Below are 13,467 nucleotides of genomic sequence, written 5' to 3' on the forward strand. Positions count from 1 at the left end.
GAGTAAGCTTAACTTAAGACAACAGAGTAACTTCCCTTCCCTTAATCCTAAACAGAGAGAATTTGGGCTGTTAATGCAGAAGTAGAAGGAAAAGACCATGAGATTCAATGGAAACAATACCACTCTGGAGTAGCTGGGGTTCCCAAATCCTCATGAAGCACATATCTTGTGCTTGGCTGTGTCTAAGGCACTGGGGATGATGCAGCACTGAATAAAGGAGACAGAGTCTTTATATTCTGATCAGTAGTAGGAGGCAGGTCATAGGTAAATAAACCAACTACTGAATAATATCAGGCCAGATAAGTGTCATGAGGAACTCTGCAGCAGCATGAAGGGGTAAATCGGGATGGAAACACCATTTCAGACTGGTGGCCAGAGAAGTCTACTGAGAAATCACTCGAGCAGAATAAAATGAGGGAGATGCCAATGAGTAACTGGGAGAGAAGTGGTATTTAGATAGCAGGAATAGCATGTGCAAATGCCCTGAGGTAGGAGCAGGCTTGGCATACTCAAGGAATAGCAGGAAGGCCAGAGTGACCTGGGTGAAATGAACAAGGGGACGAATGGTGGGAGTGAGGTCAGAGAGATTGGAAGGGTCAGATTCTGTAGGGCCATGTAGGCTGTGGTAGGGTCTTTGGATTTCATTTCAGGTGTGATGGGCAGCTGGCTTACGCATACTCTTAATTTGATTCTGCATCAGGGAAAAAGTTTACCCGTTGGCTCAATTCCATGGCTAGAGCTCTGGAATTCCCTAGGGAAAAAATGCTTTGGGGGCAGCCAATTCCACATCTTCTCCATAAGACCCACAGATAATGAGCAGCACTGTGCAGATTCTGCCATTAAGAATCTAGTGATGGGGCCACCTGGGTGGCACTGTCGACTGAGCGTCCAACTCTTGGTTTTAGCTCGGGTCATGATCTCAAGATTGTGGGATCCAGCCCCGCTTCAGGCTCTGTGCTCAGCATGGAGTCTGCTTGAGATTCTCTCTCCCTCTCTGTCTCCCTCTACCCCTCTTGCTCATACTCTCTCTCTCTCAAATAAATAAATCTTTAAAAAAAAGAAATGATAAAAAAAAGAATCTAGTGATGCAGAACAGGGAGTCCCCTTCTTCTGAGGTTTGAACATCTCAAACCTCAGGCCCTTTGGGTTGACATCTCAGGACTCAAAACCACATGGTACACTTGCCCAAGAGCTCCCATGTGATCTGTTTCTTTTTTCTTTCCATATGTACAAGGCCAAGTGCCTATACGTGTACTTATTTCCATAATCCACAACACAGTCCTGTTTGCCTTTATGTGTTTGTGCAAAAGCTTCTGCCCATTTTAAGCCTTTCCTGATGCTCAGAAATCATCCTGTGCTCCTGCTGCACCCTCTGTACCCACAGCTCTAGCAAGCGGAGTGTAGTGTTGTTGTCTGTCAGTCTGCGTATCAGCAAGTTTCCTGGCAGCACAGATCTGTCCTGACTGATCTAGTGTCCACAGAACTTAGCGCATGGAGCTCAGCTGTAAACATTACTGGTTAAGTAATGTAGAAGACTTGAAAAGATAGAATTCGAGAGACAGAAAGAGATGTCCACCTCACTTCTAATGAAATAAAACTGTCCTATGGAGAAAGCCCTAGGGTAAAATATTCTGGAGACTATGGGGGAAGAGCCAATTAAAGGGAGTCTGCATATTTTTCCTGAAATGAAGGACGTCTTTAAATAGACAACATGATTTATTTGGAAACCGTATTAAGGACGTGTGGCTGGGGAAATGAAACCACTGAGTCTTTGGGATGCCAAAACTGGGCTCTTAGTCAGAGACAAAGTAATTCCAGCCTGTGGTTCACTTGAAAGCTTTCATCTTCCTGGGCTGCTGAGGCCTGGGGCTTCCCCACTGGAGATAGGAGATAACCTAGCTACAGCCAGAGGGTAAAATGAGTAGAAATAGGAAACTCCTTGATATAGCATATGTCAAACTCAGGGAAACGTGGAGAGAGAGAGAGAGAGAAGGAAGAGGAGGAGGAGAAGTAGAAAGAAAGAAGAGAAAGAAATGTCTTCTCTCGTGTTTTTCAGATTCATTTGCTGTTCCTTGACACCTTATGATAAACTCATGTTTATAAGGCGGAAACATTCAAATCTCTACCATAGATTTATTTCTTCTGGATTCTGTTTTGCCCCTCCCTTATCTAGGATTGAACTGTCCCTCCAGAGCACCCTTGATGCTCACCTCATAGCTGGGTGGGAAGCAGTACATGCACAGAGGCAATCACATTGACCACTTGAGCTCACTTCAGACTCTGAAGAGGCTGCTCTTTGTCTACCAAATATCTCTTCTCTCTCTCTTATAAACAACCACAATTTTATGTGGGCAGCAACAAGCTGAGCCAGTAGACTACCTTTCCTAGACTTGCTTATAGTGTGGAGTGGCCCATGAAATAGGAGTAGAAGTCAGTGGTGAGGTTTCCAGAAAGACTCATCTAGGAGGTACTCCTTCTTAGTTTTGGTTCTTCCTCCTTCAGGCTGCCTAGAACACAGATGTGAAGGCTGTACTGTGGCAGCCACATTGTGACAAGGAAGTGACTTTGGGAATGGAGCCAAGGACTAAGAATGGTGGAACAGAAAAAGAGAAGGAGCCCAAGTCCCTAATAACTTGAAACTGCTACGCCAGGCCTGAACCACCTAGCCTCAGGTTTACCTTATGACAAGAAACCAACTTCCATTTTGTTGAAGTGACTGTTTTTTGAGTTCTCCTGTTATTTGCAGGGAAAGGTACTCATAAATGACAGAGTCTTCAAGGTATCTCCAGATTTGCCCATCACCACGACCCCTTTTCTGCTTATCGAGATGGAGTTGGACTAACATCTCTGCCATGACACTTTCTCTGGCTGCCCTTGATTCTCCCAATCACCCCCTTTCCTTGATGGCATTCCATCTAACATTCTGATATCTAGTCTTCCCCACGGACAGTGAGCAGGAGCACGTGAGTGAAAATAACAATGCTAAATACGTGACCCACTTTCCCCTCAAATATCAGCACACTATGTAGTCAGTGGGTTCTCAATAAAGACTAATTAAATTGAGACTAAAGACTATTACTTGTCAAGCCCTGAAGAAGTAACATTTTTCACCGATACCTCTTGAATAGTTTGGGGCCACAATTCTATGCACATATTTTTCATATCGGAAAAATGGATTTTTTTTTTAATTATTTTTTCAACTTAGCCACTGAGGAACTGTGGCAGCAGGTATGAGGAACAGGATATTTGGGCTAGAAGGAACACCGGAGATCAGGATTTAGCTGTCACGGAAAAACCACGTTCGCCTCTTAAAGTCTAGGAGAAAAGAGAAAATGAGGAGGGCGCTGTGCAAGGCTCAAAGGATCATATGCAACTTTTCAGGTAACCTTAGAGGGAAGCAAAAGACCTGGAATAAAAACATTTAGTGGGATGGGTGCCTGGCTGGCTCAGTCGGTGGAACACGTGACTCTTGATCTTGAGGTCATGAGTTCAAGCCCCATATTAGGTGTAGAGATTACTAAAATAATAATAATAATAATGATAAATAAACTTAAAAAACATTTAGTAGGAAATAACCAAAGAATTATTACCAACATCTTGGTAATCTTGGAAAAAAAAAAAGTAAATTAATTGTTAGGCTAAAGAGAGAGGACAAAAAATAAACCATTTAAAAGACTCTGTAAAATGCACAAAATTAATTAAAAAAAAGAACCAAAGACAAATGCAAACCCTGATGCTTTAAGTTCTCCTAGGAAGAAATATTTTAAAAACGCCAGTGATTTCCCAACAAAAAGACTTTGCTGAATCAGCTGACAGAGGAAAAGAGAAGTAAGTAGCTCCTTCAAAGTGCTATGCAGAGAAAGTTGTGCGTATTCCCACCTGGTTTTCCCTTATGGAGACAGCCTGACTTACGGGTCTGCAAACCTCAGAATCAACAGAGAGTCTGGAGGGAGCTCAGAGGCTGACCTCACCTGTGGATGCCTTTACTCGTGCGGGTTTGCTCTTGTGCCTTCCCTTCTCCACGGTGAGGAGGATGCTGTATTCCGTCCCGGGTTCCAGGCCTCTCAAGACATAGGAGGTGGTGTCTCTCGGAAGCTTCACCTCCACTGGCTGGCCCGAGGGCAGGCTGTAGTTGAGGCGGTAATGGTCAAACTTGGCCGAAGGCCTCCTCCAGAGCAGGGTCAGGCTGGTCTCCGTGGTTTCAGAAACCCGCAGGTCCTTGGGTGCGTCCATGTCTGGGAGGAAAGCAGAGAGATGAACGGGTCTCGGGCTGGGAGGCAGGGCTGCTTTTGGGGCTGATAGGCAGCTCTGGGCTAGCATTCCAGCTCTGCCCTACAGGGGCTGTGTGACTGCAGGTGACTTTCCCGTCTGGGTCTGTTTTCACCTCTCTAAGATGCCGTGGGACAGTGCCGCATTGGAGTTTTGGAAGATTAAAAAGAATATAGTGGTATATATCCATACCATGAAATACTACCCAATTAAAAGCATCTAAAAAGAACCGACTGTTGACACAGAAACAATCTGAGTAGACCTCAAGAGAATTACACTGAGTGAAAAATCCTATCTCTGCAGGCTGCCTTCTCTGTATGATTCCTTAGATACAGCATTCTTGAAATAACAACATTACAGAGATGAAGATTAGGGGTTGCCCAGGGTTAGGGAGAGGGGGAGGGAGGGAAGTGCCTGTGGCTATAAAAAAAAGGGACAAAAGCGACCTTAGTGATGGAAGTATTCTGTGTCTTAACTGTACCAGTGGGTGAAAAAAGCTGCTTGGGAAAAAACGGCGTAGGACTAAATACACACACATACAAAAATGAGTTGCATGTACCACTGGTGAAATGTGCATAAAGTTGATAGATTGTATCAATGTCAGTTTCCTGGTTGTGATATTGTTCAATGGTTACACAATTATTAACCATTGGAGGAAACTGGGCAAAGGGTTTAGGGGGATCTCTCTGTATTATTTCTCACAACAGCATGTGAACTGACAATTACCTCAAAATAAAAAGATAAAAAAGGGTGTGTGTGGGGCACCTGGGTGGCTCCGTCGGTTAAGCATCTGCCTTTGGCTCAGGTCATGATCTCAGGGTCCTGGGATCATGCCCGCATTAGGCTTCCTGCTCGTTGGGAGTCTGCTTCTCCTTCTCCCTCTGCCTGCCGCTCTGCCTACTTGTGATCTCTCTCTCTCTCTCTGTCAAATAAATAAATAAAATCTTAAAAAAAAAAAAGTGTGTGTGTGCAAGTGCTCAGCATTGGGTCCTGCATAATGAGGACCCATGAGGCATGATCTACATCCTCTTTGCACACCAGACCCCTTTTCTTCATGGTGCCTGGGGAAAGTAAGGAGGAGATTAGTGGAGAAATAGAGGGAAGAGTTTTCTTTTCTTTTTTTTTTTCTTAATATTTTTTTTTTAAAGATTTTATTTATTTATTTGAGAGAGAGAGAATGAGAGAGAGCACATGAGAGGGGGGAGGATCAGAGGGAGAAGCAGACTCCCCGCCGAGCAGGGAGCCCGATGCGGGACTCGATCCCGGGACTCCAGGATCATGACCTGAGCCGAAGGCAGTCGCTTAACCAACTGAGCCACCCGGGCGCCCCAAAAAATATTTTTAAAAATCAATTACATTAAGGTTATAGTTTATATACAGCAAAATGTACCAAGGGTACAGTTTGATGAGTTTTGACATTTATATCTATGTAACCACCACCACAATCAGTATTTAATACATTTCCTTTTTTTTTTTTTTAAAGATTTTATTTATTTATTTGAGAGAGAGAATGAGATAGAGAGAGCATGAGAGGGGGGAGGGTCAGAGGGAGAAGCAGACTCCCTGCCGAGCAGGGAGCCCGACGGGGGACTCGATCCAGGGACTCCAGGATCATGACCTGAGCCGAAGGCGGTCGCTTAACCGACTGAGCCACCCAGGCGCCCCTATTTTTAAAAATTTTTTTAAAGATCTTATTTATTTATTAGAGAGAGAGAGCGCATATGAGAGGGGGGAGGGTCAGAGGGAGAAGCAGACTCCCTGCCGAGCAGGGAGCCCGATGCGGGACTCGATCCCGGGACTCCAGGATCATGACCTGAGCCGAAGGCAGTCGCCCAACCGACTGAGCCACCCAGGTGCCCGAGTTTTCTTTGCTTTAACACATTTTCCAGGGATGGGGGAAACTTGAGGAAAGAATCAATTCAAATCATACGGCTCCTCATCACTCTCATCCAGAGACTGGAGCTTCATGGGTAAGAGCAAAGTCTGTCTGAAACTATGTTTCTGCTACTTACCCTCTGTAGGACAAAACTATACTATAAACGTCAGGTGTTTTCTAAAAGAAAACCTCCCAGATGTGTTCTGATTAGTCCAAGGTTTATACATATGTATATATATATGAAATGGAACTGATTACCAACTTAAGTTTGCAGATTTCTTATAAAATCTGGTTCCAATTTCTCTTAAAAAAAAATCTCATTCCCCTTAAGGATCATTTAGATGTGGCGTGCTTATGTTACTTTTGAATTAGACATCTGGGCTAGATGATCCTAGAGGCCCCTTTCTTCTCTGTGCATCTACTGTTTCTTTCAAAATAGGTTTTCTGCCTTCTGGGCCCCAGCACTCTGTCAGCGCCAACCCAGCGGTGGTGGGGATCCAGGGGTATCTCACCTGTGGCTGCGTTGATGGTGGCTGGATCGCTCTCCTTGTCAGCCTTCACAGCAGACACTCCGATCCCATACTCAGTTCCTGGCCTCAGACCTAAGGGGAAATGTGCAGGTGGATATTTAGCCCCAAACTGAGATGATGTTCAGAGGATCATCAAAATAGCCCTGAGCTGCCTGTCGCTGGAGGCTATGATTTCTCAGTGTCTGGTATGTTGTACAGACTGCCTTGCTGAAGTCCAAGTGAGAATTGCTGGGAACTGCACTTTTTCTCTACGTGGACGGCTGCAAAATGGGGACACCCCCCCCCCCCCCGCGGGCGGGCTGGGTCTGGGATGCAGAGCTTACCTGTGAGCGTGGTTTTGGTGGTGGCTTGCTGGCTCCTTGGGACTTCGACCTCAGCATGGGCACCTCCGGAGATGGGTGCATACTTAATTCTGTAACTGTCAACGGCCGCCTTGCCGTTCTTCCATTCCAGGGTAATGCTGTTGTCTGTCTGGGAGATGCGACGGAGATTCCTAGGAGCATCCAGGCCTGTTTGGAAGACGAGGGGACATGTGCATCGAAAACACCAGGTGCTAGGAGACTGGGAGTCAGACAGTTCTAAGTTGAGACACGAAAGGCACCTGCCATTGGAGAAAAATGACATCTCCCCCCAACCCATCTCAATACCTGATGCACAGATCTAAATAAATAGTGCATTATCGGGCACCTTTCCCCATTATTTTGTCTTATTTTATTTTATTTCATTTTTTTCCTTTCCCCATTATTAATATGTGCGCTATTTTAGTCATTCACACGCTCCTCAGATTTTATGCCTAAAAAAACTATACAGAAACTTACAAATAAGGTCTGTGAGTGTAAGAACAGGTCTGTTGTGCCCATCACTGTATTTCTAATAATTCATACGGTGCTTCATAATGTGCTCTGAAAAAATATTCATTGACTCAAAGATTGATGGACACTTTGGGACTTTTAAGAGAATGCCACAGGGGTGCCTGGGTGGCTCAGTCAGTTAAGCATCTGTTTTCAGTTCAGGTCATGACCTCAGGGTCCTGGGATGGAGCCCCATGTTGGGCTCTGAGCTCAGCAGGGAGTCAGCTTGAGGGTTCTCTCTCTCCCTCTCCCTCTGCCCCTACCCTTGCTTGCACTCTCTCTCAAATAAATAAAATCTTAAAAAAAAAAAAAAGAATGCCACAGGCTAAGAGGTTATGGGCATCTTTGTCATCCATGCTTTCCATAAACTGTATTTTATCATGAAAATATTTATTTGAATCTTATTTTAATCAGAACATTTTTTGTCTGAGATTATCAGACCAGCAGCTTATGTTTTTGTTTTTTTTTTTAGAAGCTTATTTGGATATAGTTTTCTTTAAAAAGTTAATCAATTGCTACAATATTTTTAAATAAACATTGAAAGGAATGAAATTTCCCTTTCTACTTTCCTACTGTCAAAGGAGCCTGGAAGATACCAGGCAGCTCGGAGTGAGATGGAAGCCTCACAGCCAATCTTTCCTGGCTGTTCACAGGGGAAGGCCCATTACCTGTTGTGAAGGTCTCCTTGGCTGGGTTGCTGGACATGTCACCCCTGCGGGAGATGAGGGACACCTCATACTCGGTGTCTGGCTTCAGGTTCCCAATGGAGTACTGGTTCTCATCATGTGTGAGATCGATGGTTGTGCGGTCGCCGGGCACGTCTTTGATTCCATAGGAAAGCTCAATGCCATCAATCTCGGCCAGGGGCTTGAACCAAGTGATCAGGGCCGTGGTGTCCGTGACATCTTTCACCTCGATCTGGCTCGGGGCGTCCAAGCCTGTGACGGGCAGACGGCAGAGTGGTTTCAGAGATTGGGGCCGGGGCCAGGGGCTGAGCAGACAGGGGCTTACAGCCATCTAGTTCCAGGTGTGGATAGTTCAGTGTCTACTAACCATCTGAACTTCTTTTGTCTGTGTCTCCATTTCCCATCTGACAAGCTCTAGATAGGGATGATGACAACTACCTTGCAGGGTTTGTTGTTTTTTCGAACATGAAAGGAGAATGCTTGCAAAGCACCTAGCGCAGAGCCTGGAGCGTGGCAGTTACATGATAAATGGTCATTGCCCTGTTATTATTATCACTACAGTTCTCATGAGTTGAAGAAACATGCTTAGGGCCTTTTTCATTTAAAAAACATTGATTTATATCTGAAACTAATGAGGTACTATAAATTGGCTAACTGAATTTAAACAAAAAAATAAAAAATAAAAAATATTGGTTTAGGCTCTCTGGCTTTTTATTAGGCAAAACTCCCTGGATGGATAACTTTTCCATCAGAATTATGGAGCCCAAAAGTGAGGCCACCCCTGGCTTGGCCAGGTATAGAGAGTTACTTGTGAGGCAAGAATTCAGGAAGAAAGTCATAGCTTGTTCCAAGCCTTGCCATCTTTGTGCCTTCATCTCAGTCCTCCTCCTGCCCCACCCACACCCCTTGTGTTGTCGTGTTGTGCGTGTGTGTTGTGTTGTTGTTTTGTGACAGGAAGCATGGCATGCTATTTCTCACCTCTTGGCCCCTGCACTAGCTCTTCCTTTGTGTCTTCCTCCTGAGATTGCCCCTCCCCCTCTAAAAAAATCTCCTATTCATCCCTCAAAACCCCACTTACATATCACTTCCTAATGAGAGTCCTCTTTGACCCTTGTTATAATCAGGTGAACACATACACCCTCCCCAACAAGTATAAAGTTTCAGTTTATGTAAGATGAGTAAGTTCTAGAGATGTGTTGGACAACACAGTGCCTATAGGTAATTATACTCATTGAAAGAGTAGATAGAATTCATTCTAAGTGGTCTTAGCACAATTAAAAATAAGAGAATCCTTGCACTTTCTTCACTGTTCTGTAATATATTTCTCTACAGTTTGTGTTATTCAACTTAGATAAGGTCTCAATTCATTTATTTAGAGTGGGTCTTTGACCCCTTTTAATCTCCAGCAGAGCGTCAGACTTTGTCATTTATGTCTGAATTCTTTTTTTCTAATTATAAAAACAATTTTAATGCAAACATTAAAACAGACCAAGAATTTGGCAAATGCCTAAAATTAAGATATTAAGGCATTTAGCCAATGTTTATTTCTTCAATTTAAAAATAGCTAAGTTTGTGTTTTCAGCTTTGGTTGAGGAGACAATATCAAATGAAAGGAACTTCAGTGTTATATACGGAACAGGAAGGAGGAATAAGTCCTATCTGACTATGAGAAACCTGCAGAGTCTTTTCTTTGAATTCTAAGTGTTAACCCATCAGTCTCAGCTGACGGACAATGAACGCATAGAATTCACAATGAAAACAAAGCTAGAGTTCAACAGTGCAGCTGCCTGTTCCGTGTTCTTACAGGTGCCAGCAAGCACCCAAACCACACCTGCTACTGTCCTTAAGCAGCTCTTTCCTAAGAAGTTGGGATTGAGTCAAGCTCACTGATTCTTCCCCCTCCCCAGATTTGGGACCCTTGAATAGAGGAGGCAAGTGCTGCCATGGCTTCCTAACATGCCAAGCACAGTGCTCTGTCATGCATGTCTTAACTCTCATGACAACCCGGCAAGGACACCATAAACCCATGTTCCTGATAGTAGGTAATAGGCTTAGAGAAGTAGAACTTCACAAGGTGATGGTGAGCGGTGAAGCTGGAATTCACACTCAGGTCTGTTTGGGTCCAAAGCCCATACTCCTGCTCCAGTAAATGTGAACGCCTCTCAAAAGCATCCAGGTGCCAGAAATGGTTGGTAATACAGCCTGATAGAGACAGATGCCAGTGGGAAGGGGCCAAAAATGCTTTCTCACCCAAACTTTAAGGTCCTTTAAACCTGGATAAAGTTTGGCTATCAGCAAAATGAACACGTAAATGTCTGCCTCTCAGTGTTGATATTTATGTGATTAGGGAACTTTAGGTGTTGGGATGTTTGTCCTGCAAGAAGAATAAAGCAGCTAATCCCCAGAATTAGATTAAAAAGCAAGGGGTAGATAAATTTTATTTTGTAGTTTTGGTGTGCCTTCTCTATAGCAGGTAAGCATTTGCTGGATCTTTTCTATGCCTTTCTGGTGATCTAATGATTTTTTCCTGTCGATACCTGCTCTCTACCTACCACAGAGGGATGGTGTCAGAATGATGGAAAACACTTGCCTATAGGGGAGACAATCTAGGAGTTGGCTCTGAGCTAGGCAAAATGTGCAAATATTTAAATGCAAGATGTTCTTTCTTGTCATTAGTCAACAGACTTAACTTTTCCAACAATCTCCTGCCAAAAAGAATCAATTCCTTAAACAGTTGGCACAGATGCTATCTTGAAGAAGATAAAAAGGTTTTCCCAAATGGCAATGCAAAATAATTTTATTTATTTATTGATGTTTAAAATTTTGCTTCTTGGTAGAACAACTCCAAATCCAGATTTTCTTTGTCCCCCTCACCAAAGGATCTAGTAGTGACAAATTCTATTCTACCCCCAAGAAGTTCTGACATCTTTATTATTGAATGACATTTAATTTATGTTCCTATTGGAGATACAGGATGAACATTCTACAGAGACCAGTTCCTCGTCAATGCTAGTGGTAAAGGGGGTGAAAGTTATAAAACTGGATCCTCGCTGATAATTGTGGCCCTGTGGAGGCCCAAGTGTTCACCACGTGATGTTTGTTAAACTGATTTCACTTCCCTAAGCCTCAGTTTTTACTCTTGGAAAAGTAATAACAATAGTATTTTCCCACCCTCTTTCACAAGACTGGTGTATCAGATTAGATGATGTGGTAGGTTATTTATAATGGTCTCTCTTATTGATCTTCCTGTATCTGTGCCCCTTTGAGATGTTACTTTGAGGCTCCTTTCATCAAGGGCTGGATCTGTTTCCCCACCCCTTAAATCTGGACTGGCCTTGAGATGTGCTTTGACAGAGCGATACAGTGCTCAGCTGCCATGTGATCAGGCCCAGGTTAGCATACTGAGGCCACCTGAGGCCAGCCAGCCCCCAGCCCACACAGATGCATCAGCGAGCCCACTCAAGAACAGAATTGCCCAGCTGAGCCCAACCCCAAATCACCAATGTGCAGAACTATAGTTTTAAGCCACTAAGTTTGGGGCTTGTTTTTTACGTAGCAAAATCTAGTTGATGCAGAAGCGATAGAAGAGGAAATATCTTCAAGCAGAGGCGCTATGGGGTGCACTCAGCTTTATCAGAGGGTCCGTGCTATTGAAGGTGATACTCACGGGTGGTGGTCACCCTCTTCAGGCCCGGGCCGCGGGTATTGTTTTTCACAATGTGCAGCGAGATCTCATATTCTTGCCCAGGAGCAAGGCCAGTCTGCCGGTATGTGGTCTCTGGCCTCCTCAGGCTTTTGGTGATCTCTCCCTCATCTTCTTTATTCTGAAAGATAGGAGCACCTTGGTAAGACCTAAAGGAGGTTCCAGCCTCTTCTTCTCTGTGGCTCGCTCCTTCTGCATCCACTCCTTCGCTAAGCTCTCCCTTGGCGGCAGATCAGCATGGCAGGTGCTGAGGACGCACAGAGGATAAGGACATTTCTTGAGTTGGCTTCTCCCTCTTTAAACCTCTCTATTCACTCCTTGGACACTCAAGTCAAGGGCCAGAATGTGAGAGCCAAAGCAGTCTAGAGCCACAGATTCAATCCTTCCTTTGATAGACCAAGAAGCGAGCATCAGAGAGGTTGGGTGCCTGCCCCATTGGCACCCAGCTAGTTAGTGACAGTGCCTGGGCTCGGAACCTAATTCCCTGCCTCTTATAAGCTCTAAGGCCCAGATAGAAGGGATACTCCATCTCAGATATGCCTGGAGGCATCTGGAGACAGAGCTCATTTGTTCTCTTCTGAATAGAGATTTGCCAGACTATGAGGAACAAGGGGACGGCTCAGCATCTATTTGAGCTCACAGCCCTAAGGGCTATGCTTACGGACTTATTAAAATCACTTAGAATATATATGCAAACATGTCGGGGCCAACTAACCACAGCCCTGTTCCCCACCAGAAGCTAAGGAAATAAAGTTGATATAAAAGTCTGTAGAGCCCTCGGACCGTCATTTAGATCCTTGAGGTCAAATATGCCCGCTCCTCTGTGCTCCTTACCATATTCCGGAAGATGATCTCCCACGTTTCAAAAGCGATGTCCAGAGGATCCCACTCCACTTCCACAGATGTCTCCTTGATAGACTTGAACTTTAGGCCTTCAGGTGCAGGCAAGTCTGTCAGGAAGAGCAGAGGAAAGGATGGCTGCATGTTGGGGGGGGCGGTGGACACAGCGGTGATTCCCCTAGACCCCACCGGTGGGTGCCCCACCCCCATCAGAGCTGGATTCTATTTCCGACTACTTGTGGGATGCTGTTTACTGCGAGGCAGTGTGACAATTAGTATTAGGACCCACCATACGATTAAATCCTGGCAATTTCATCTGGTGAAGCCATATGAACCCAGGGTTTGGAATCAGATGGACCTTGGGCTCAAATCCAAGCTCCACATTACAAGTTTTGTGTGCATGGGCAAGTTGCACAAAGTGCCCCAAGCCTCAGCTTCTTCACTCGGGAGGAAGAGGTAAGTATGCCTGTTCCTGGGAATGTTTTGAGGACTGAGTGATATGTTGCATGTCGACCGCTGGGCACGGTTCCTGGCTCATTGTGCATTTCAATACGTGGCAGCCAGGGGCACCTGGTGGCTCAGTCGGTTAAGCGGCTGCCTTCGGCTCAGGTCATGATCCCAGGGTCCTGGGACTGGGCCCTGCATCTGGCTCCCTGGTCCGCGGAGAGCCTGCTTCTCCCTCTCCCTCTGCCTGCCGCTCTGCCTATCTGTG

At 44.9% G+C, this 13,467-nt stretch overlaps 1 protein-coding gene across 14 annotated transcripts in view; it reads right to left on the bottom strand.

Moving 5' to 3' along the window:
• The window catches only part of TNC (tenascin C), a 92,636-nt gene that overhangs the window by 44,842 nt on the left and 34,327 nt on the right, over positions 1-13,467 (bottom strand). For all 14 annotated transcript variants that reach the window (XM_064579906.1, XM_064579907.1, XM_064579912.1 and 11 more), the window contains 6 exons: positions 12,750-12,865; positions 11,880-12,036; positions 8,195-8,464; positions 6,999-7,184; positions 6,658-6,747; positions 3,972-4,235 (listed from right to left, as the gene is read on the bottom strand). In XM_064579906.1, the coding sequence (XP_064435976.1) occupies positions 3,972-4,235; positions 6,658-6,747; positions 6,999-7,184; positions 8,195-8,464; positions 11,880-12,036; positions 12,750-12,865 (1,083 nt within the window). The remainder of the gene's footprint in view (positions 1-3,971; positions 4,236-6,657; positions 6,748-6,998; positions 7,185-8,194; positions 8,465-11,879; positions 12,037-12,749; positions 12,866-13,467) is intronic.

This window comes from Mirounga angustirostris, unplaced genomic scaffold, assembly GCF_029215605.1.
Source record: "Mirounga angustirostris isolate CCGP_5_RB_7025 unplaced genomic scaffold, mMirAng1.0.hap1 SCAF_15, whole genome shotgun sequence".
Lineage (NCBI taxonomy): Eukaryota > Metazoa > Chordata > Mammalia > Carnivora > Phocidae > Mirounga > Mirounga angustirostris.